This window comes from Gigantopelta aegis, chromosome 4 (genome assembly GCF_016097555.1).
Source record: "Gigantopelta aegis isolate Gae_Host chromosome 4, Gae_host_genome, whole genome shotgun sequence".
Taxonomy (NCBI): Eukaryota; Metazoa; Mollusca; class Gastropoda; order Neomphalida; family Peltospiridae; genus Gigantopelta; species Gigantopelta aegis.
The window spans coordinates 84,137,646-84,163,252 of NC_054702.1; the positions used below are offsets into that span (position 1 = coordinate 84,137,646).

The window sequence follows — 25,607 nt, forward strand, 5'->3', positions numbered from 1 at the left end:
GTCAACTTCCGCCATGTGGTATCTGTCATTTCAATTATACATGGAAATATGAGTAGGTTTTATTGCACGGCTGGGAGAGGGACAGAAACGTTTGCCTGCAGCGAATGCAAGACCATTTTTAGGACTAATGAGGTATTTTCAAAACATATGTCAGATTATTGCTGTGGGTATATAGTTTTAATTCAGGTCTGTTTAGCGGAGGGGGAGGCGGAGGGGAAGGGGGATTTTCATGTAGACTGAATTCATCAAACGCGAGCGCCGAAGACGCGGAGCCGTAGATGGGTACATACAACAATACATAAAACCCCATGCCAAACAATGTGATGACGCCGGTTACACTCGAGAATAATTCACTAACTTTTGTTGCGAAATATACGTTAACAAGTTGTGGTATGCATGTAAAATGGCCTGGGCTCCGTTCCACGAAGCTATCTTAGCGCTAAGATTACCGTAACTGCACAGCTAATATATGCACTTACGGTGATCTTAGGGCTAAGATCGCTTCCTGGAACGGAGCCCAGGCCCTAGTCACAGAGCCATGACAAGAAACCGTTTGTTTTCAGTTGTACCAATCAATGCATCATGTCCAATGTATTTATAATAATTGATACATGGCAAAAAGTGTAACAAGACGAACCCAGGCCCTAGTCACAGAGCCATGTTTAAGCCTACTGGAACACATTGAAAGTTAATCACAGCGGTTATTGGATGGCAAACGCACAGTTATATCGATACTTGGTCACAGATGAAATCCGCTGTCACCACATGGTTACTCTTTCCATATAACAGCAAGGGATCTTTATGTGCACTTACCACATCCCACAAACAGGATAGCACACACAACGTCCTTTGATGGACCAGTTATGGATCACAGGTTGGGACGGGAAATAATCAAATGGTCCCACTGAGGAGGATTGAACCTTCAGCAAATGGAACCTCAGACAGACATTCTTGCTACGTCCCGCTCATAAACTTGCATAAGATCATATCATTTCATTGTATAAATACAGAGTCGAGTTGCATTTTTCTCGGGTGCTGTTGGGCGAATAATGTTGCAACCTCGTTCACATCTAATATCTATATCTTGGTCATAATTAATCAGGAGCGCCAATTTAGAAAGGCGCTCCTGTCCTATAGAAGCACGCATGTATGTTTACATGCATTTGTGTCTGACCAAAAAAGAACAAATAACTGCAGTTAATCTATCCACTCTAATCTGTAAACTTACTAATATTGATATTTTGTCAGTTTAGAATGTGTTGAATTTCTATTATCTATTATCTTGTAATAAAATGCACTTTTAATCTAACTATGCATTTCTGTTTTTTAACCGTATGTTATTATTTAACCATGCCGCTATAACTGATTTGGTGATTGAGTAATCTAATGGGTAGAAAACCCGACTACGTTATCCCGGTCATTTGGGGACAAGGACTTTTATATGTAAAATCTGATTTATTTATTTTTTCATTTGAGCGGAACTCTCAATCCCCCCTGGCTATGGGCCTGTAATTTAAACTAGGATTTCTTTAATCTTGTTTTCTTAGTATCACATGAAAAATTATTTGTAATTCCATAATTTATCATTTCTGATCATGAACAAACTATCTATTTAACTTCAAAAATTACAGAAACCCACCATTATTTTCCAAAAATATACTAATCATTACATGGAATTATTTTGCCAAATTAAAATAAAATTTGCCAATTGAGTCTAAAATTTGCAATTGGCGAATTTGGTGAGTGGCAGAGCTATCCATGGAACTTCTTTTCATTATTTGCACGTGGTTATTGCATTTCAGGTGTCAGCAATAGATGGAAAAGTGTTTTTCACCTGTAATCGAAATATTACAGCTGAGCAAATCAATAGATTGAAGACGGTGGAAAGAATATTTGTCAGAATTAATTATTTGCCTGCAAGTGAAATCATTAGAACAGGTATGTTTGTACTGTGTGATAACTTCTCAATGCAATTATTTCATACGATATGTACATACATGTATACAGGCACCCACCCCTTACTGTATTCAGTGTTGATCTTCAAGGTCTTAACTACAATAATGATTTGCTTCAGCTAATAAAATAAAATAATTTGTCATTATTTGAATTTTATAAAATCATCTATACCAAAACAGATATTTGAATGGATTGAAGGGTTCCTGGAGTGAGCACGACATGTTTTGTAAAAATGATGTATAGCTAGATGCAGATTTAGATTGGTAATTGATGCTCTAACAATTGTAATTGTATTTTATATTTTTATTTTGAAACTTTATTAAGTCTTGTAAATGAGGTTGCCTTCCCATAATGATTGGATGAATTGATAATGAATGCATGAAAAAATACATTGGTGATAAGTATATATGAATGAATCAATATCAACAGAAACATTAGAAAGTAAAATTAAGACACTGTGCAAAGGTGATTCATAATAAATCAACAAAACTTAAGTGAATGCCAATTTCCCATCTTATGCTCTATAATGTTAGCAGGGAGCATTGTGTTCAGTATCACATTGCAATTCCCTATTCAAGTTTCAGAGATTGTTACACAATTTAAAACATTAAACAGTAGTTGCTATTTAATTTTCAATTGATTTAAAATATTACTAATCAAGTTTTGAAAACAAAATGTTCCCTCGTTAGTCCATTACTTCTTACCATTTCTGATTACCAGTTGACTATTTTGCTTACAATTTCAGACAAGCATGCTTATATGAAATCCTTGTGTGAAAAGCTGCTCAACAAGGATGATGTTATCACAGGATTTCACACCTACAGACAGCTGTTTGCCATTAGCAAGGAATCCGATTGTGATCATGAACCTGTAGTCAAAAAAATCAGATATGAACAAGATGATGAGATACACAGCAGCATTCCTGCTGCTCCAACATTCCGCATTTCATGTAAAATCAGTGGAAGATTTAGAGGGAGTATTCACACACAGGTTTGTATACCAGTGGTCACTTCAGGTCCATGGCCAACTAGTGGCTTGAGTACTGTTGTGTATAGAATCAATCTTCTTCCAAAATGTTCAACATGGCCCTAGTGATTTCCCTAGAAATTAGGCAAGGCATGGTAGACCAAACACTTTTGGGGCATTTTCACCATTTTTGGGGCACTTGTGTTTCATTAAAAATACAAAAATGTTTTAATTAAAATAAACATTAATGTAATTTATGTGCTTGCTTTAATAAATGAATGGCAAAAGATATAAAAGGCATATTTTATTAATTTATAATACCTTTTTGGGTGTTTTATAAAGGCAATTTTATAATTTTTTTACTGAAAAGGCTTGTTTAATCTCAGGGCAGCATGGCGCTGATTGAAGCAAGAAGATGCTAGACTATTGAGGCATGGTGCTGCACCATGTTAAAACAAGCTAGGGAAAACACTGGCCCTGTTCCACAAAGTGATCTTAGCATTAACATCACCTAAGGGGCGGGACGTGCTGCACCATGTTAAAACAAGCTCGGGAAAACACTATGGCCCTGTTCCACAAAGTGATCTTAGCACTAACATCACCTAAGGGGCGGGACGTGCTGCACCATGTTAAAACAAGCTAGGGAAAACATTATGGCCCTGTTCCACAAAGTGATCTTAGCACTAACATCACCTAAGGGGCGGGACGTGCTGCACCATGTTAAAACAAGCTCGGGAAAACACTATGGCCCTGTTCCACAAAGTGATCTTAGCACTAACATCACCTAAGGGGCGGGACGTGCTGCACCATGTTAAAACAAGCTAGGGAAAACATTATGGCCCTGTTCCACAAAGTGATCTTAGCACTAACATCACCTAAGGGGCGGGACGTGCTGCACCATGTTAAAACAAGCTAGGGAAAACATTATGGCCCTGTTCCACAAAGTGATCTTAGCATTAACATCACCTAAGGGGCGGGACGTGCTGCACCATGTTAAAACAAGCTAGGGAAAACATTATGGCCCTGTTCCACAAAGTGATCTTAGCACTAACATCACCTAAGGGGCGGGACGTGCTGCACCATGTTAAAACAAGCTAGGGAAAACATTATGGCCCTTTTCCACAAAGTGATCTTAGCACTAACATCACCTAAGGGGCGGGACGTAGCCCAGTGGTAAAGCACCCACATGATGCACGGTCGGTCTGGGATCGATCCCCGTTGGTGGGACATTTGGGCTATTTCTTGCTCAAGCCAGTGCACCACAACTGGTATATCAAAAGCTGTGGTATGTGTTATCCTGTCTATAGGATGGAGGAAATAAAATATCCATTGCTACTAATAAAAATATTTAGCAGGTTTTCTTTCTAAGATTGTATGTCAAAATTACCATATGTTTGACATCCAGTAGCCTATGATTAATAAATTAATGTGCTCTAGTTGTGTCATTAAACAAAACAAACTTTACATCACCTGAAGTTCATAAGGTGATCTTAGCACTAACATCGCTTCATAAAATAGGGTCCAGGACCATACCAAGCCAAAATGGCTTGGGAGTGGTAGTGAATAAAGAATTAGGGAACAATAGTATGTCTTTTCCAGTTAGACAAAAAGGGTCCCAAGTCTTTTTAACTGGGAGGTTGAGACAAGAAGAATTAGGGATTAATAGTACGTCTTCTCCAGTTAGACAAAAAAGGGTCCTGAGTCTTTTTAACTGGGAGGTTGAGACAAGAAGAATTAGGGAACAATAGTATGTCTTCTCCAGTTAGACAAAAAGGGTTCTGAGTCTTTTTAACTGGGAGGTTGAGACGAGAAGAATTAGGGAACAATAGTATGTCTTCTCCAGTTAGACAAAAAGGGTTCTGAGTCTTTTTAACTGGGAGGTTGAGACGAGAAGAATTAGGGAACAATAGTATGTCTTCTCTAGTAAAATAAAAAGGATACGGAGTCTTTTTAACTGGGAGGTTGAGACGAGAAGAATTAGGGAACAATAGTATGTCTTCTAGGTTGAGACAAGAAGAATTAGGGAACAATAGTATGTCTTCTCCAGTTAGACAAAAAGGATACTCAGTCTTTTTAACTGGGAGGTTGAGACAAGAAGAATTAGGGATTAATAGTACGTCTTCTCCAGTTAGACAAAAAAGGGTCCTGAGTCTTTTTAACTGGGAGGTTGAGACAAGAAGAATTAGGGATTAATAGTACGTCTTCTCCAGTTAGACAAAAAAGGGTCCTGAGTCTTTTTAACTGGGAGGTTGAGACAAGAAGAATTAGGGAACAATAGTATGTCTTCTCCAGTTAGACAAAAAGGGTCCTGAGTCTTTTTAACTGGGAGGATGAGACAAGAAGAATTAGGGAAGAATAGTATGTCTTCTCCAGTTAGACAAAAAGGGTCCTGAGTCTTTTTAACTGGGAGGATGAGACAAGAAGAATTAGGGAACAATAGTATGTCTTCTCCAGTTAGACAAAAAGGATACTCAGTCTTTTTAACTGGGAGGTTGAGACAAGAAGAATTAGGGATTAATAGTACGTCTTCTCCAGTTAGACAAAAAAGGGTCCTGAGTCTTTTTAACTGGGAGGTTGAGACGAGAAGAATTAGGGAACATAGTACGTCTTCTCTAGTAAGACAAAAAGGATACTGAGTCTTTTTAACTGGGGGTGGGGGGAGGGTGGGACATAGAACAGTGGTAAAGCGGTCGGTCTGGGATCAATCCCCATCAGTAGGCCCATTGGGCTATTTCTCGTTCCAGCCAGTGCACCACGACTGGTATATCAAAGGCCGTGGTATGTACTACCCTGTCTGTGGGATGGTGTATATAAAAGAACCCTTGCTGCTAATTGAAAAGAGTAGCCCATGAAGTGGCGACAGCGGGTTTCCTCTCTCCATATCTGTGTGGTCCTTAACGATATGTCTGATGCCATATAACCGTAAATAAAATGTGTTGAGTGTGTCGTTAAATAAAGCATTTTTTTTTTTTTTTTTTTAACTGGGAGGTTGGGACAGTGAAAGAAGAATTAGGGAACAATAGTATGTCTTCTCCAGTTAGATAAAAAAGGATACCGAGTCTTTAACTGGGAGGTTGAGGCAAGAAGAATTAGAGCACAATAGTATGTCTTTTCCAGCTATACAAAAGAAAACAAAGTTTGTTTTGTTTAACGACACCACTAGAGCACATTGATTAATTAATCATCGGCTATTGGATGTCAAACATTTGGAGTCATTAGAGGAAAACTGCTACATTTTTCCTAGTGCATCAAGAGATCTTTTATATGCGTTTTCCCACAGACAGGAAAGCACATACCACGGTCTTTGACCAGTTGTGACACACTGGTTAGAACGAGAAAAACCAGCAATATATAAAAAGGCCACTTTTAAACTAAAGAATGCATTTCTGATATTATTTTGCTATAGTCCTCCCTAGCCTTCATGAACATTGTTTGTTTTTTAAAATAATTTCAGTTTCATTTGACAGAACAAGAAAATTAGAAGTGTTTTGGAAATAACAAAAAAGCACTATTTTTGTGTGCAATAATAAAAAAAAAAATAATAAGATTGTAGTGCACACCTTAGTAAGAAAACACCAGATGGGTTCATGTTTTCTGTTTAATTACCTGTACCATGAAGTAATTGGGGTTTTTTAAATAAAAATTTTATATTTTACGCTTTCTTTCATTACAGCATTTGTCACAAAAGTTAGGAGCAAAAGTTGTCAGTTCCATGGGCTGGAAAGTTGATTTGAAACATCCACAAATTGAGGTGTGTGTGTGTGTGTGTCCTTGGTGATACAACTACAAGTTAATGGTACTATTTTCAGTTAATGTGTAAATCATCCTACCACACATTTTATGTAGTAATATTACTGGTTACTGAAATGTGGAGTACATTAAAAGTTGTAATGCTTGTCCTGAACCTAAATTATATGGGGAAGAACAAATTTGCTGAATTTTGTTCTATTATAATGATTTTAAAATATATGTGCTGTGATGTTATTTCAAAGTCTCATAAAATTATTTATGATTTAATTACCAACACCAATCTCATTGACATAATTGTTAAGTTGTAGCAGTACCATATTAGTTAGGATCACAACACACTGCAATCTCTAATCCCAAGTTAGTTTTTATGGCTTTTAGCAGGGTTTCTAGCTTATGGTAGCCCCACTCCCATGATTAGTGATATTCAATGTTGGGCTAGTAAATAACTACCATAACTAGCCCAATGGCTAATGAAAACAAAAACTTGTCTAATGCTGCATTTGTCTTATTTTGCAAATTAATATCCTGCCCCTTCGCTCCCCGTTCCCAATCAAAGGGGTTTTAAGCTCCATCTCCCTCTTTAGGTGACATATTCAATTATTATTAGTAAAATTTATTTACTTAAAAGTAGGGCTAGTGAAATTTTAATCATGGCTGGTAACTTTTTAAAACAATGATCCCATGGCTAGTGGATTTTTATTAAAATTGTAGAAGCCCTGCTTCTAGGCTAGGTGTAAGTTCTCTACTCCGATTTCTAACCACTCGTCTTGCTTCTGGACCGATGGCAAGATCTTTTTTAATAACAGCATGATTGAACCTTATTTTGATATAAGTATAAAAATTACTGATTGCCATCATTCATTATCAGTAATATTATAGGGCGATTGGTTGTTTCAGATCTGTGTGCACATCAATGATGAACATGTGATAGCTGGAATACCTACCTCCAAGTAAGTCTTGCATGTTTTATATCAGTGGCAGAATACTCTTGTATCTCAGTGGTAGAGTGGTCACCTGAGATGTGACTCATCAGGCTTTGTCCCATTCCAGCCATTGCCCTCACAACTGGTACACCAAGGCTGAGGTATGTATGCTATCTTTGGGTAATGACTTGGATTTCATTTGGTTTTAACCAATTTTGTTTTTCACTAATAAGAGTCAATGTTGCTTGACAGTCAAGGGCAGATGCAATATTTTTAGGGAGTGGTTGCAATGTTTAAAAAGGAGACTTCCAGTATTCAGGGATGGGATACAACTTTTAAAAACGAACCTTCAGTATTCAAAAGAAGTATTTCATGGTCAGTCTTACAGAATAGTTACTATCTTAGTTAATATACAGTAAACATTGTCCATTACATTGCAATCAGTTATTTTTATCACAAGTCTCTTCATTTCAGAATCCCAGTGTCTAAACGAAACTACATCGCTCAACCAGGACTGAGGTCTACTATTTCATGGATTATCTGTCATCTTGCAGACATTGGGGTATGTAATACCCTCATTATAACCATGTTACCTAAAAGTAATTATTATATTAAACCTAAGTCATTGGTTATCAGAGTGAAACACATTTTATTTTCATGTCTGTGTGTTACAAACTTATGATGACATATTCTGTCAGGTTGTTTTAATGTTGTAGTATGCACTGGCCTCAATAATTGAATAAAGAAAGAAATGTTTTATTTAATGACGCACTCAACACATTTTATTTACGGTTATATGGCGTCAGACACATGGTTAAGGACCATACAGATTTTGAGAGGAAACCCGCTGTCGCCACATAGGCTACTCTTTTTACGACAGGCAGCAAGGGATCTTTTATTTGCGTTTCCCACAGGCAGGATAGCACAAACCATGGCCTTTGTTGAACCAGTTATGGATCACTGGTCGGTGCAAGTGGTTTACACCTACCCATTGAGCCTTGCGGAGCACTCACTCAGGGTTTGGAGTCGGTATCTGGATTAAAAATCCCATGCTTCGACTAGGATTCGAACCCAGTACCTACCAGCCTATAGACCGATGGTCTGCCACGACGCCACCGAGGCCAGGTCAATAACTGAATAAATACCTTGTCTTGTCTTGTCTTGTCTTGTCTGGTGTGCACTGGTTATTGTTGCTTTGTTATATCATGAGGAGTTGCCAACTCATTATTATTTTCCTTTTCCTGAAAAGCCTGGAGATGTGGTACTTGATCCAATGTGTGGAAAAGCTACAATACTGGTGGAAGGAGCTCTTCTAGAGAAGGTAACATCACATTGCAATACAAATTTCATTTCCTTTTTATTATTTTATTAGCAGTATTTTGCAGACATATTGATATTGTAGTCCCATATACTCTTCATATGTTTTTAAACAGGTTTAATATCACTGTAAATAACAAAAATGTGTTACTCTCTGAAATTATGTGAACAGTGAGAAAACTATTTGTGTAATCGATAGACACAATCATCTACTAGATTTTGTACAATAAAACTTACATATCTCCTGTCACTATTCTGCTGTATACACAACAGGTAATTAACATTTTTAATATTTGTATTATTCCATTTGTCTTAGACTGGTGTTTTTTGGGGGTGCGATAACAACCCAGACCAGCTGAAGCATGCAGTAGAGAACATGAAATCTGCCAGACTGGAAAACAGGCTGCAGTTTGTGTTCTGCAATTCACTGGGTTTGCATTTTCTTATTTCTTGACTGTAATGAGGGGAACCAAGTAATAAAAAGTAAAGATGATGAAATAGTTGTTGTAATGTTTTTAAAAGCAGTTATTCTGCTATTTATTGTTTCAACTAAATCACTGTTAAAAGCAGCGGTGTATCTATAGAAAATAGCGCCTATGGCAAGCACTGAAATTGTGCCCCTGTCCAAACATCTGACACCCATCTTTTAGATAATGTCCGACTTAGGGTGTCAAACCTGCCATACCCTGGGTATGCCACTGGTTAAAAAGTGGGTTATCAGTACTTATTTCAATAAAATCAGATTAATAATACTGAGTAAAACAGTGGATACTTTAGTTTACAAAGTAATATTTCATTTAACAGATCTTTACTCAGGCTAATGTACCCAGTATATTGTATATCTTTAAAAATTGATTCATTTTAATATATGCTTGATGTTTTTTATTAACTAGTTAACTTTGTCTTTAACTCAATATATTCATGAGCTTACCATATTGTTTGTATTTTTCCTGTTAGAACTCCCATTCCGAAGTAGCAGTATTGACAGAGTTGTTTGTGACGCTCCGTTTGGACAGAAGTTCACCACAGACATAAACCTGGGGGATTTCTACACTCGGCTACTTAAAGAAATACTGAGGTAACTTTTATATTGATGTGCTCTTTAAAACGTTTTTATTAAAACAAAATATTAAAATGTACTGTTCGAGGGTCCAAATTGGCTGGAAATGCCACTGAAAATTCACAGAATGCTTTCCGATGATCAACTTCCCAAGCAGTTTTTGCATTATATTTTATTTTTGACAGCATTTTAGAGATATATCAAGAAGTCTTGGTTTTCACTAGTCATGGTATAAATGTATGTTTTTATCCACATTTGTCTCTAGTCTTCCACATTGCTGTTAAATAATTACACTACAAGTCAAATTTTTAGACTGATTTATAGAACTGCTTCTCAGTTTCTAACATTTGCTTCTATCTTGAAATCTGAGAAGCAAAGATTGCTTCCCACATCACAAAATTAATTTTAAGCCTTGCTGTTGAAAACACCTAATTACAAATATTGATATCTGTTTACTAATTCAGTTGTGTTTTAGTAATAAGAAATTTTTTAAACAAATTTCAAAATGTCCTTTTTATTTTTTTCACCAGAGTTCTGAAATGCAAAGGTAAAGCCGTTGTCATGACAAGCTCTGACATGAGATTGTCTGTTCTGAAACAGTTAAACACATGTAACAACAGTGAGGCCATGACATCACCTTCTGAAATACTGAGCACTCCTAGTGATAACAACAAACACACTGCATCTTTGGATGGTCCAAGAAGTTTATCTCAGAAAAGTCTACACCAGCCAGTGTCAGATGACCAGTTAGAGGAAGGCATTGGAAATAATAGTGAAAATTCTTCATATGGTCAGAGACGGAATATGTCACAGATGTTGAAGTGTTCTGAGAAAACTAACACAGAATCTGATACCAAAACTGTCAGTGTTCCACAAATTCAATCAGATTCCTGCAACAGTGTGGGAAGGGAAACATATCAAGAGACTAGGTCATCTGGAAATACTTGTGACACTTCAGCATCCGCTAAATCAAAAACCAGTAATGTGTCGGATGGATCCAGTGACCAACACAAGAGAAAAGAAACATCTAACATAGTAACACTGGCAGATGGTGCTCAGCTTGTTCTGTTGGAAGACCACTATGTTAAACTAGGGGAGACACCTGCACATATAATAGTAATGCAAAAACAGTCATCAGAAATACAGTAACGCCTCTCAAAACCAGACCATCTGTAAACCGGAATTCTCTCAAAACGGGATGTTTTTCACAGCCTCTTTTCAAATATCAGTACACAAGAGAACCTTTATAAACAGGATACTTCTTAATACTGGACTTTTTACTTGGTCTCGAGGATGTCCCGTTTAGGGGAGTTTCACTATAAAAAATTATCAACATTTATTCCACACTTGATTCTCATTAGTGACAAGACCATTGAATTTCTTTGCTTTTTTTTGTAAATTCTTTATTTGTTTATACATATATATTATGTAACAGAACAATAGTTCAGCTGCTAGTTTGAAAAGTTCATTGCCTTTATAGAAGACTTGAACATGATACTAACACTAATAAATAAAGGAACCTCCATGGAGGGGGATTTCAACCTGCAACTCTGAGAGTATCAGTATAGCTGTATCAGTTTATATCAAAGACAATAATTTCATTGCATCAAGTGACTTGTCTTCTGGAGTATGAAGTTCTGAGATGTTTAACAGTTACAGGTTCTGATCAGGTTATTGTATACATACAAATCTATAAATAGGTATTATACAAGCATTCTAAGAGTACTTCTAAAGCAATACATGTGCCTTGCCAGGCACAACAAATTTTCATATCTCCTAAATTCAAGGGCCATAAGTCTGAAAATTGGGTAAATCACCATGGAAATTAAACCTGATCTGTAACAGTACATGATAAAGCTATACACAAATTTTCATATCTTCTTAGTTCAAGGACCATATCTCTGTCAAAAATGGGTAAATCGCCATGAATGTCAAACTTGATCTGTAACTTTTATTTACCAAACCACCAAGAGTACTTAAAAACATCGATGAATACCAATTTTTCTTAATTCTGCTACATGGCAGTCTTATTTTTACATAATTTGTAATTTGATCTTGCAATAGATATTGATTTGATTTATAATTTCATTGTTCAATTAATTTTTAAAACTAAATCTGATTATGATGAATACATTCATGAATCCATAAACAATTATTCAGTTATTAGTATGCTTAAATTTAAAATATCATTGAGTATATTATGACAAAAATTCAAACTTAACCAATCCCAGTATTTACTTGGGACTTGGAAGTCAACCTCATTTTGCAGTATAATACATCATTCCAATCTTTTATTTAATTGCTGGTACATACTGTGCACCCATACACTTTAAATATATTTTAAATAAATGGTGCATAATCTGATGTTGTCATAACAATATCAGTGGTATAGGAAGGTGCCAAAAAGTGTGCCACCTGTATATAACGGCCACCATAAATCCCGCCCAATGCATTTCCTTCATTATTTTACCTTCATATAATGGCCACCTGTTCAATGCTGCAAACAGCCACTATTTTTGGACAAAAATGAATGGTTGAACCTGCTATAACGGCCACTATTTCTTGTCCAAAATGAACAGTTGAACTTGCCATAATGGTCACAAGATATATATTTAATTAACTGAATAGGTAACAGAATGCAGTGGAAAGCAATCGGAAGATAAATTACTTCAAAAAGTGTGTAATAGAGTGAGTTTCAACAAAACGTATTACAATGATGCTTTAAATAGCATTTTTATGTCATAAAAATAGTTTTCTTTCTTATTTTTTTGATGATTGTTGATACTTTGTGCATTCCAGTTTAGTATCTGGTAGTGACTTTTTTTTATAATAAATTATTTTATATGTGTTTCCTTTACCTGTATATAACAGCCACCTGTCCATAATGGGCACTTTTGCCAGGTCCCTCAAGTGACCGTTATATACAGGTTCGACAGTATGTGTGTTTATATATATATATATATCTGAATATGGAGTGTTTCATCGCTAAACGCCATTATACACACCCAATCCTAAAAATGTTTTATTCCAAACCACCATAAACACTAAGCCAGTTTCTCTGCAATCTGCCATATATCTTCGGACAATCTTATCGCATTTTGCTAAAAACTTAATTTGAACTTGTGTTTGTCTATGTGTGAACAGTGTCTGAGTGGTGTTCGCACAATGGTTTTTAATATGACATTTTTCGCATCTCGCTTCCTACGCCAGTGAATACATATTTAGTAATGATTATATTTTCTTTCGGTTTTTTTGGCACCTAAAAATCCCCCATGCCTAGCCTTTTACTTGTGGGCATACATTATTTAAGAACTACATGTATAATGGGTTTTCTTTTTGAAATGATGTGCATTAATATGCTTGTTTTCATTAATATTGGTTGTGTATCATTTTGTTATTCACAGGTCAAATTTTGTCTGGCATTTATCAGCAATCATTTTTGCTATTGCTAGAGAAGAGGTAGCTCCTGGTGATGGTGCATTCCTCACATGAATAATATTCTTTCCCAGTTGGCCTGTCCCACTGTCAAACACAAAGTCCTCTATCAAGTTCCCATTGCTGTCAACAGCCTGAGCACGCACCCCAGTCAGGCCCCTGTGAATGAAGTAGTACAATGTAGCAAAATAATACACTGAACATATTTTTATGTTTTCTATCTAATAGGATTTATATGTCACTTAAGGAAATCTGCAATCATATCACATAAAATGTGATATCAATTATATTTTAACTGTTTAAAATCATAAAATATTCTCTTTAGCTTTTGTCTCAATTTACCTTCATTTTTAAAAAACCCCACAAAAACTACCATATGTCATATAGTACTGACGTGTAACTTGCCAACACAGCATATCATCCGTGAAATGACAAACGGTCGTAACTACACTTGGCGAGAAATCACTTTTTGGAATTTCCAGAGTTAGAATGTTCATATTCTGCTTTTGTCAAAAGATCGTAACTATCGGCCTATTAGAAAGTGGTTGACTGTCACATGACAAATAGTCGTATTATAACTGGTCCAAGAAACAAATGACAAAACGTTGTATCTACATGTATAGATCTTGCCTCATTCCTTCAACCTGTGTTAAATTCTAGATCAAAATGTCGTAACTGACATTTTCAACGACATTTCAGGTGTAAAATGTTGTAACTACATTTGCAGACCTGACACCAACTATTAAGTAGTTATCACTATTAATGTTAATATGTTCGCATAACAACGACTAAAACAAAATAACGTATTTTTCGAAAAATATTCAGTTTTTTTGCTCTCCTGTAAAATTTTGAAAAGTGTAGTTACGAGGTTTTGTCATTTCACCCACGATATGTGGTTACCAGGTATGAAAAATTAATTAATCTTAAGAATCAAATTGAATACAGTTATGTTCAGTTTGTTAAAAACTGACTAAGCATATACAAATATAAATACCAGATATCTCACATTACTTTGGTACACACATATATATTGACAGATCAAATGAATTAAACTATTTCTTGAAATGGGTAAACTTCTGGTAATGCCAGAGATGTTGCAAAATTCCAATCCAAATATGGCATTTGTACAAATCCACAACAAAATGTGTCTATGAAGATTTGATGAGGGTGAGTTTCTTCTTTGAAGTAATTATTATTACCGTGACCTGGTTTTGATATTTAATTAACTTACCTTTTAACATCCCTCAGTCTGAGTGAAGGAACATATCTCTGAAGCTGTTTAACTTGAGCACCGTAGAAAATCCCCTTGTACATTTCTTCAACACCATACTTGAGGTTACGCAAGGCTAGCTTTCTCAGACCACTACAAATAAATAAGAATTTGTCTTTCCCACACTCTTCAAACATAATTTACAGTTTAGAAGAGTGATCAGATGATGGACCAAGTGCACTAGAAAAAACATTAGAAGAAGAAAAAAGCTTTAAAAATTACAAATAATGAAAATTATAAAACATGGTATGCAATGGAAGTTTGTAAAACATTTTTGAAGAAATTCTGAATATTTTATAGACACATTATTCAGGGCTCACACTGGAACAAATTTTGGTTTAGCCAATTTTTAAATATCATACATGAATGTTGAGTATCTCCTTAAAAATTATTAAAATGTGGTTAATTTAAGGAATATTTTATTAGCCAAAACTTAAATGTTGTAGCCATTTTTAATAAAAATTAGCAATTGGTTAATTTGGCAATGTACAGGATGAGCCCTGCATTATATCTTACAGTTGTACATATATCCATAGCGATGTAACTGTATCATACCTATAGCTGAGTGCATTAACCATGTCAGAGAGACTGAACTGTGTGTATCCATAGCAATATAACTGTATCATACCTATAGCTGAGTGCATTAACCATGTCAGAGAGACTGAATTGTGTGTATCCATAGCAATATAACTGTATCATACCTATAGCTGAGGGCATCCATCATGTCAGACAGACTGAACTGTGTGTATCCATAGCCGTATAACTGTATCATACCTATAGCTGAGGGCATCCATCATGTCAGACAGACTGAACTGTGTGTATCCATAGCGTTATAACTGTATCATACCTATAGCTGGTGTATCCATCATGTCGGACAGACTGAACTGTGTGTATCCATAGCCATATAACTGTATCATACCTATAGCTGAACAGACTGAACTGTGTGTATCCATAGCAATATAACTGTATCATACATATAGCTGAGGGCATCCATCATGTCAGACAGACTGAACTGTGTGTATCCATAGCGTTATAACTGTATCATACCTATAGCTGGTGTATCCATCATGTCGGACAGACTGAACTGTGTGTATCCATAGCCATATAACTGTATCATACCTATAGCTGAGTGCATCCACCATGTCAGACAGACTGAACTGTGTGTATCCATAGCCATATAACTGTATCATACCTATAGCTGAGGGCATCCACCATGTCAGACAGACTGAACTGTGTGTATCCATAGCCATATAACTGTATCATACCTATAGCTGAGTGCATCCACCATGTCAGACAGACTGAACTGTGTGTATCCATAGCCATATAACTGTATCATACCTATAGCTGAGTGCATCCAGCTGAGGGCATCCATCATGTCAGACAGACTGAACTGTGTGTATCCATAGCCGTATAACTGTATCATACCTATAGCTGAGTGCATCCATCATGTCAGACAGACTGAACTGTGTGTATCCATAGCCGTATAACTGTATCATACCTATAGCTGAGTGCATCCATCATGTCAGACAGACTGAACTGTGTGTATCCATAGCCCTCTCTCTTGAAGGCTAGAACAGCATTAGGACCCAGCAGGACCCTGCCATCTATACGTGGGGTGAAGTGGACACCCAGGAACGGGAAGCGTGGATCTGGTACCTTCAACAAAATGTTCCTCTTTTATTCTGTCTTCCATTTAAATGACAGTAAAAAAAAACAGGTACATATTATAGTTTGGCAGAATATGAAGCTTGTCATTTAACATAACATTATATTCAGTACTATTATATTATTTATTATGTGGTTATGTTTTATTCCTAATAAAGTTTCTATTTATTACTATGCTAATACTAATATTTCATAAACAAATATAACAGATACACATTTCTCCAAACCTCCATAAAATATTTTTTTAAACTTTCATTCATTATTAAAAGTTAACTGGAGGTCACTTTTGGCATACATGGTAAATGGAGGCAATTTTCATAAGAGATAAGGCCAGATTTAATGGAGAAAAGCATGAATCTGACAGAAAGAAGTTGCTCTTGGAATGGAAAAAGAATAGATGGACTACAAAGCAAGATTAAAGTAAGGAGCATGTGGAGAGGGTGTTGAATTCTGTCACAGCACTGAACAAAAAAACTTTGTAATTATTTTCTTACTTTGGCATACAGGCTACCTTTGTTTAACACCCAACAGCCTATGTATTTTTCATGCTGGGGTGTCGATTAATCAGTTATTTATTCATTTTGGCATACAGGGAGAAACTGAAAGTGTGTGGGATGGATTACCACAAAAGATGAGAACAGACTTGATGCTTTAAAGACAAATGGAAGTTGCTTTTTAAATGAAGAAAGGATGGGTCAATCATAAGGCAAGAGAAAAAAATGCACATGCATGTAGAAAAGAGGAGATTTCTGTCATTATAACAATGAATAAAACATTATTCTTCAACTTACTGGATAAATGTTTCCTCTGATGAGATCATGTTTTTCTGGCACCAGTTCTAGGTACTCTCCCCTGAATGGAAGAATCCTCGGGTTCCTGTCACAGCCAGACAACTGGGCCAGTCGATCAGACTGCAGACCACCACACGTGACCACATACTTACACCGGAGCGGCGAATTCTGAATAGTAAAACATGAGATCAATTAAATTTGTAGGAATAAAATATGCACATAAAAAATGAAACTATTCTAATATATAATCATCCCATGGGCAGATCAGGACAGATTTTGCAAGGAGGACTAATGGGAAAAGGGCACAAGGACTACATGTAACTCATCCTAATTAAAAGAGTAAAAAAGGGGGGTACTTAAATATTTTTAGAGGGAAGGGGTCCCTAGATCTGCCTCTGCAATCTGTTAAACAGACATCTAACGGGAGTATAAAAGGGGGGTACCCTAGATCTGCCTCTGCAATCTGTTTAACAGACATCTAACGGGAGTATAAAAGGGGGGGTCCCCTAGATCTGCCTCTGCAATCTGTTTAACAGACATCTAACGGGAGTATAAAAGGGGGGTCCCCTAGATCTGCCTCTGCAATCTGTTAAACAGACATCTAACGGGAGTATAAAAGGGGGGTACCCTAGATCTGCCTCTGCAATCTGTTTAACAGACATCTAACGGGAGTATAAAAGGGGGGGTCCCCTAGATCTGCCTCTGCAATCTGTTTAACAGACATCTAACGGGAGTATAAAAGGGGGGTCCCCTAGATCTGCCTCTGCAATCTGTTAAACAGACATCTAACGGGAGTATAAAAGGGGGGTCCCCTAGATCTGCCTCTGCAAACTGTTTAACAGACATCTAACGGGAGTATAAAAGGGGGTCCCCTAGATCTGCCTCTGCAATCTGTTTAACAGACATCTAACGGGAGTATAAAAGGGGGGTCCCCTAGATCTGCCTCTGCAATCTGTTAAACAGACATCTAACGGGAGTATAAAAGGGGGGGTCCCCTAGATCTGCCTCTGCAATCTGTTTAACAGACATCTAAAAAGGAATGCTAAAGCAAGGCTTTTGGACTGGTGTGCATATTCAACGATATATAACGCACATTATTGCTTAATATCAAGTATAATCGTATAGTTAATTAATAAAACGGTTAAATGTGACGGCTATTATATATAACGGGCGCAGCCATTTTGTACCATCTCAGTGAATACACCCTCTGGCGAGCTGGTGGTTACGTAATATATAACATGTCACGTCAGGAATTAGTCTTCGAACTGAAGAAACAAAACATACCTGATTTTTGCAGATGCATCGCAATGTTCTGTAATAATAATCATCCCAGTAACACAGCAACGTGTATATGTGGTTTATTTTTCAATACAAAATAAACCACCATTGTCAAAGCGTTGAAATAACTGTATTATATTTTGTATATATATTAACCCACGTACTGAAATAATAGTCGGAGTGTTTTCTTGGTTAATTGGTATTTTCTTTTCCTACTGTGGCCTGTACCTGTGGTTCTTGATTGGCAGGTGTATATTTAGACGGTCCCCAGACACTGTGTCTAGACACACTAAAAAGACATCCCTCTTTTATTAAGATCACAGGGTATTGTGTGATAACCTCAAATCGTAATGGACTTTACCAGCTTTATTACTGTAAGTAATTCTGTAAAACCCTTGATTAAGTAGACTTTCCCCATCTAAAATCACAAAACTGACCAATTACATGGTCCCAAAGAAAAGAAAAGTATCACTTGGGTATTGTGAGTGGTCGTTTTTGCTCGAACGTATCCTACCAATAGGCCTAATAATATGAATTTTTTCTTTGGATTTTTTAAAAGAAAAAAATACTATAACTCCATTTCGTTATATTGATGCAAACTGAAATATATTTAGTTAAATAGTTTATTATACTATCAAGTCATTTATGTTGTTTTACAAGTCAGGTTGATGAAAGCGAAGCACCTTGTCGTAAATTAGAGCATTTGTTTACACTGTGCATAATAGAGAAGTTGGACCTGAGCTGACGTCACTTCGCCCCAAGCTATACCACTGGACGTCACAAAAACAAAACAAAATGGCTGCCCCCAGTTAGCAGGAATAATCATGGTTTTTTTATTAATTCTAAAATTACGCGTATTTCATTTGTTAAAGTGTCAATATGTGTTGGTAGTCCGGGTATGCATCTTTCCAACACATACGTCTCTTGTTGGAGTTTAGTCTACCTTTAAAACAATAGACCACTTACTGGTAACTTGTTTATTATCTTGTAAGTTTTTGTCATGTCCACTTAAGCAGGTCTGATCATACTGTTATTAGAAATATGATAAAGGTGAATCTTAGCTAATATTTTACCTTTTCCAGTTTGCCATATATAGTTATAGGGAAGTTGATCCCATCTTGGCTTCCAGGTTTGCTTTCTTTCGTTGCAGTAAAACTTGTCACTTGGTAGTCTGTGTAGATTTTGCCACCAAGCTGTTGAAACGTCTTGCCATAGCTCCTGGTCACCAGACCCCAGTCCACAATGCCAGTATGTGGAGAATGGATTGCTTTTAGGCCCTGAAATATAACACTTATTCATATTACCAACACATCATACGGTTAATATGGATTAGTCCCTGAAAATAGCTGCTAATCGGGGGTAGTTTGTGTAAAATAAATATTAATATTACAAAAGTTGGTTTAAAGGTGTTTGTTCATGTGAATTAGTCTCTTTTTTTTTATGAGTGCTACTATGGGAGGAAAAAATGATGTTAAGGGCTTTTGTGTGTAAATCAGGCCTGCAGGAATCAGGGGGTCTGTGCCCACTCCTGCCCCACCCCAAGTGAGGATGAAAACGTATGGGTGGGTTTTTTGTCCTAGTTTATATAAAAATAAAAATAAAGAGTAAAATGTTATCTCTGATCAGCAATGGCTTATCAATCTTACTTTACAGTTTGGTTCAATCTCTAATCAGCAGTGGCTTATCAATCTTACTTTACAGTTTGTTTCAATCTGTAATCAGCAGTGGCTTATCAATCTTACTTTACAGTTTGGTTCAATCTCTAATCAGCAGTGGCTTATCAATCTTACTTTACAGTTTGGTTCAATCTCTAATCAGCAGTGGCTTATCAATCTTACTTTACAGTTTGGTTCAATCTCTAAGCAGTGGCTTATCAATCTTACTTTACAGTTTGGTTCAATCTCTAATCAGCAGTGGCTTATCAATCTTACTTTACAGTTTGGTTCAATCTCTAATCAGCAGTGGCTTATCAATCTTACTTTACAGTTTGGTTCAATCTCTAATCAGCAACGGCTTATCAATCTTACTTTACAGTTTGGTTCAATCTCTAATCAGCAACGGCTTATCAATCTTACTTTACAGTTTGGTTCAATCTCTAATCAGCAATGGCTTATCAATCTTACTTTACAGTTTGGTTCAATCTCTTTGATCTCAGTTGATCCAACAATTCTAAGATCTTTGACACCATTCTGAACACCTCTTTCAAACAGCTTGTCAAGTCGAGCAATTTCTTGTGGCCTTACTGCAACTATTAGCTGTAAAAAATACACAAAAAAAACATACAATTTAAATGATAGTATCCATTTTGAAATCTTAATTGTATTAGGAGTGAAATATAATGTGTTTATGAAGTGCCATGCAGATGACTAGATCAACCCCCATTAGTATTACAAAACTGGGTTGGGGGTTTTCTGTTCCAGCAAGTGTTCCATAACTGATGTAACTAATGCCATGGTATGTGCTGTTTTGCCAGTGGTAAAGTTAATTGAAAAGTAGCCAAGTGATGGCACAAGGATCCTTTCTCTGCTTTTGATACGTGTTGTAGTGAAATATTTCTACATTCAAAAACAGTTAATTTTTCAGTAAAAACAAATATAGCTTTATAATGTCAAATGTATCATTGTTATTTGGGTTTAGTTAAATATGTAATTATGTACTAAGCAACAAAAGAGATGCAAGATGCCAAATCATAATAAAATGTGTTGCTTTAGACAGTTATTTGAAATATACAGAACAACACTTGATTTCAAGCTAACAAGAGGAGACTTTCTGTTTTAATACCAGGGTTTCTAGATTATGGTAGCCCCACTCCCATAGCTAGTGATATTCAGTGTTGGGCTAGTAAATAACTACTATAACTAGCCCAATGGCTAGTGGAAAAAACACCTTGTCAAATGCTGCATTTAAGTCTTATTTTGTAAATATGAATATCCTGCCCCCTCTTCCCACCCCAATCTAAGGATTTTTAAGCTCTATCTCCATCTTTATGTGACATATTTGATTATTACTACTGTATTAGTAAAACTGTATTTATTTAAAGTAGAGCTAGTGAATTTTTAATCATGGCTAGTAAAAATTTTAAATCACTGATCCCATGGCTAGTGGATTTTTATAACATTCTAGAAGCCCTGAATACATAATATCACATCACTGGTGTAGCCAAAGGTAGAGGGGGCATGGAGGTAATGTAACATAACTCACTGACAATAAAGTTGGCCCCCACCCTTCCCCACCAATGTGGGTTCCACTCTTCCCCCAATATTTGTATTTTTGTCATTCAGTATATAATGTACCACGGCCAACCTTTCCACACTTTTTGTATGGCACTCCGAACTGGTCGCAGTACTTGTATGCGAGATCCAGGCCTTCGACACACAGCTTGGCTCTGAGAGATCCGGGGGTGTAGTAGATACCAGCATGGATTACACCACTGTTGTGACCACTCTGGTGGGATGCTGCAATACAAACAACACCCCAACACATAAACTACAAGTTGTCAAATGAAGGCTTTATGTGTACCTTATATCTGTGTTTACATGCGTGGTCTAGTATGTGTACCTTATATCTGTGTTTACATGCGTGGTCTAGTATGTGTACCTTATATCTGTGTTTACATGCGTGGTCTAGTATGTGTACCTTATATCTGTGTTTACATGTTGTATGGTCTAGTATGTGTACCTTATATCTGTGTTTACATGCGTGGTCTAGTATGTGTACCTTATATCTGTGTTTACATGCGTGGTCTAGTATGTGTACCTTATATCTGTGTTTACATGCGTGGTCTAGTATGTGTACCTTATATCTGTGTTTACATGTTGTATGGTCTAGTATGTGTACCTTATATCTGTGTTTACATGCGTGGTCTAGTATGTGTACCTTATATCTGTGTTTACATGCGTGGTCTAGTATGTGTACCTTATATCTGTGTTTACATGTTGTATGGTCTAGTATGTGTACCTTATATCTGTGTTTACATGCGTGGTCTAGTATGTGTACCTTATATCTGTGTTTACATGTTGTATGGTCTAGTATGTGTACCTTATATCTGTGTTTACATGCGTGGTCTAGTATGTGTACCTTATATCTGTGTTTACATGTTGTATGGTCTAGTCTATCAGGTGTGTCACCAAGTTGGGTTCGTGGGTGTAAATCAACTCCCTTTTCATGATGTTTTCTTTTTTACAAATTAATCGCTCCCATACCCACTAACAACTAACCCTCTGTCCTGGATAGATAGCCCAGATAGCTGAGGTGTGTCCCTAGAGCAGCATGCTTGAACCTTAATTGGATATAAGCATAAAAATAACTTGAAATAAAATAAATGAAATCACTCCCTTACATCTTTGTAAAAATAAGTCCGTAATACTGAAAATGTAATGTGTGTGTACATCATGTAAATAGTTGCATTCATTACGACTAGAAATGTCATAACAAATGTTATAGTACAGGCAAAATAGTGAAAGACCCATCACAAATTGCAAAAGTATTATGAAATTTGTGAATCCACAAAACAAATCTGGTAAGTTGACTGTCAGAAGCTACCTACGGGTCCTTCAGACAGATTACTTGCACAAAGATAGCAAACTTAGCAGCAACATCTTTTAGCATAAGGTTAACAATTTTCACCTCTACTCAATGTGCCAAATTCCACTGGTTGTCCTCTACAGATTTACAACAAATTAAATTATTTGGTTGTAATTTTGTTGTGGGTATCTAGTTGAAGGTATGTTTATATTTCAAAGCAAAAGTTAATAAATAATTTATGCAATTTTGAGGTTGCACCTTCAACATATTGGGAATTCTCTCCAATAGCTGACTTTTATGTTCCTATGCCGTCTTGCTGTTTAGTTGGCTGTACATTCTTTTTAAGTATCTTTGAAAATTTTCCAAAGCAAAATGCATGTTCCTCCAAAATGTATGACATAAATGCTGTTTAAATAGGAATGCAGAAGTGGGCTCATTTGAGTTATTTCTCGATCCAGCCAGTGCACCATGACTGGTATATCAAAGGCTGTGGTATGTGCTATCCTATCTATGGGATGGTGCATATAAAAGATCCCTTGTTACTAATGAATTTTTTTTGCAGTTTTCCTTTTAAGACTATGTGTCAAAATTGCCAAATGTTTGACATCCAATAGCTGATGATTAATAAATCAATGTGCTCTAGTGGTGTCATTAAAACTTTAACTTTATACTAAGATTAGACAATCATCAGGCACATTTTGTCCAGTATCACTCTTTGATTCGCTATGCATGTTGCAGAAATCACTACACAATTTAAAAACATCAAACAGTAATTGCAAATCAATTTTCAATCGACTAGAAATATCGCTAAACAAGATTTTGAAAACAAAATGTTCCCTAATAAGGAATAAAAGTGATTTAACAGTAGTATGTTCTCATGCACATAAGCCAAAGATGTGTCTTTTTTTTTTTTTAATTTGGTACCCAGAAGAAACCCTCTTCTTTTTTTTCAGTCAGTTATAAAACTTATATATAAATACAGTGGCGTAGGAAGGTGCCAAAAAGTGGGGGGCACTTTATATTTACACACAATTACACTATTATAAAGCAAATAAAAAGCAAAATATCTGAAAAGTAGGGGGGGGGGGGGGGGGCATGTACATATATTTAAATGCTCGATATTGCTGCTTTAATTGGCCGATCGGTACTTTACCTAATCCCTTTTCCTTTTCAACTACAGCAACTGACAGTGCAGGATGTCTCATGAGTAATTCCCGAGCCGTTGCCATGCCAACAATACCTCCACCGACAATAATAACATCATGTTCGCTCTTTGAAGACCTGAAACACACCAAATATATAAAGTTATTAGCGATTTCTTAAATTATTAATATAATTAAACCCAAAAGGTGCCCCACACCTCTTGCAGTAAGTTTTACGATTATATGAAACGTCGCTGGAAATGACACTGACAATTAACAGCAAATATTTAATGCAAATTACTTCGATGACTTCGCTCGGCAAAATATATAATTATTTATTAATTTACTGGCTTGTAATATGGAATGGTTTGAATTTAAAGTTTTCAGAAATGGCACAACTGAAGCCATGTTACTACAAGTATTGCTCATTGTAGAGCATTGTTGTTTTCATTTATTTTTGCAAGTTGTCGCAAACCAGTCGATTGCTAGTAAAACAATGAGGCCTGAATTGGGAAAATAAAATGTTTCGCCCCAGAATATTTGCTAGGCTGTAGCCTACATTTTTATTTTACATCTACGTAGGCCTATATATGTATAATGTATCCTTGTTTCACCTCCAATACAGCTGATTTATACCTTTTTTCATTGTCTGATACGTCAAAAGCTGTAGAGAAATGTTTAAAGGGAAAGGCAGCGGATCTATGAGGTTTAAGATCACCACAACGTACCCCTTCCTTGTTAACCATGCGTGTATGCCATATATAATTATAATAACACAGAACTAAGTACTAAATCAATCCAAACAGTCATAGGCGTACGGGCTTTTAAAAAATGTGTAGGGGGTGGGGACAGGCAGGTTTTTGCCCAAATTGAACAAAAAAATCCCAAATCTACGGTGGCTGATTTCCGCCAAACAAACTTACAACTTTTTAGTACAGCATTATAATGCCCTATACAGCGTTATAACGCCTTATTTTACGGCATTACAACGCTCTAATTTAGGGCTTTGTAATGCCGTAAAATAAGGCGTTATAACGCTGTATAGGGCATTATAATGCTGTATATGGCTTTATAAGGCCGTACTAAAAAGTTGCAATCTTATATTATGTTTACTCACACCTTCCTACCACAAATAAATAGTTTTAGTACGGCGTTTTAATGCCGTAATAGGGCATTATAACGTATTACAGCGTTATAATGCCCTCTTACGGCGTTATAATGCACTATTACTGCATTATAACGCCCTATTTTACGGCATATTAACGCCATTCGGGCAAAAGTTATATATTCGGGCAAAATGTGTTAAACTGAGACCTTTTTACCATATATTTCCATCATTCTACTCTTAAAATGTAGTTGTCATCCATATAAAAATGCGTTGTGATTCGTTTGTAACCATAGTTGTTTATTGCTAATATGAATAAATGTTATCCTGATTCGGGGCATTTTTGTTTAATTCGGTAAAAATCCAGCTTGACCACCCCCACCCCTACCCCACCAAAATGGGAGCTTGTACGCCTATGCCCATAT

General features: G+C 36.3%; 2 protein-coding genes across 4 annotated transcripts; one reads left to right on the top strand and one right to left on the bottom strand.

Annotated features, from left to right (window-relative positions):
- The first annotated feature begins 29 nt into the window (after positions 1-29).
- On the top strand, positions 30-11,520 carry LOC121371254 (THUMP domain-containing protein 2-like). The gene is made up of 10 exons (XM_041497002.1): positions 30-132; positions 1,803-1,938; positions 2,702-2,946; positions 6,596-6,673; positions 7,570-7,622; positions 8,070-8,157; positions 8,845-8,916; positions 9,229-9,343; positions 9,870-9,990; positions 10,503-11,520. Exons 1-10 carry the CDS (start codon positions 49-51, stop codon positions 11,119-11,121), a joined length of 1,611 nt encoding a protein of 536 aa, XP_041352936.1. The 5' UTR covers positions 30-48; the 3' UTR covers positions 11,122-11,520.
- A 144-nt stretch (positions 11,521-11,664) lies between these two features.
- Positions 11,665-24,520, bottom strand: LOC121371255 (L-2-hydroxyglutarate dehydrogenase, mitochondrial-like). Of its 3 annotated transcripts, XM_041497004.1 has the most exons (9): positions 24,379-24,515; positions 24,089-24,216; positions 21,715-21,866; positions 20,535-20,666; positions 19,485-19,688; positions 17,134-17,301; positions 16,176-16,333; positions 14,639-14,770; positions 11,665-13,566 (listed from the first exon to the last, which is right to left on the bottom strand). In XM_041497004.1, exons 1-9 carry the CDS (start codon positions 24,504-24,506, stop codon positions 13,371-13,373), a joined length of 1,398 nt encoding a protein of 465 aa, XP_041352938.1. In that variant the 5' UTR covers positions 24,507-24,515; the 3' UTR covers positions 11,665-13,370. The 3 variants fall into 3 exon arrangements, 2 of the variants coding, with proteins under 2 accessions (XP_041352938.1, XP_041352939.1); XM_041497005.1 differs by lacking the exon at positions 11,665-13,566 and having other exon boundaries at positions 14,642-14,770; positions 16,103-16,333; positions 24,379-24,520; XR_005957780.1 differs by lacking the exons at positions 11,665-13,566; positions 14,639-14,770 and adding an exon at positions 15,752-15,869 and having other exon boundaries at positions 16,016-16,333; positions 24,379-24,519.
- Positions 24,521-25,607: the final 1,087 nt, after the last annotated feature.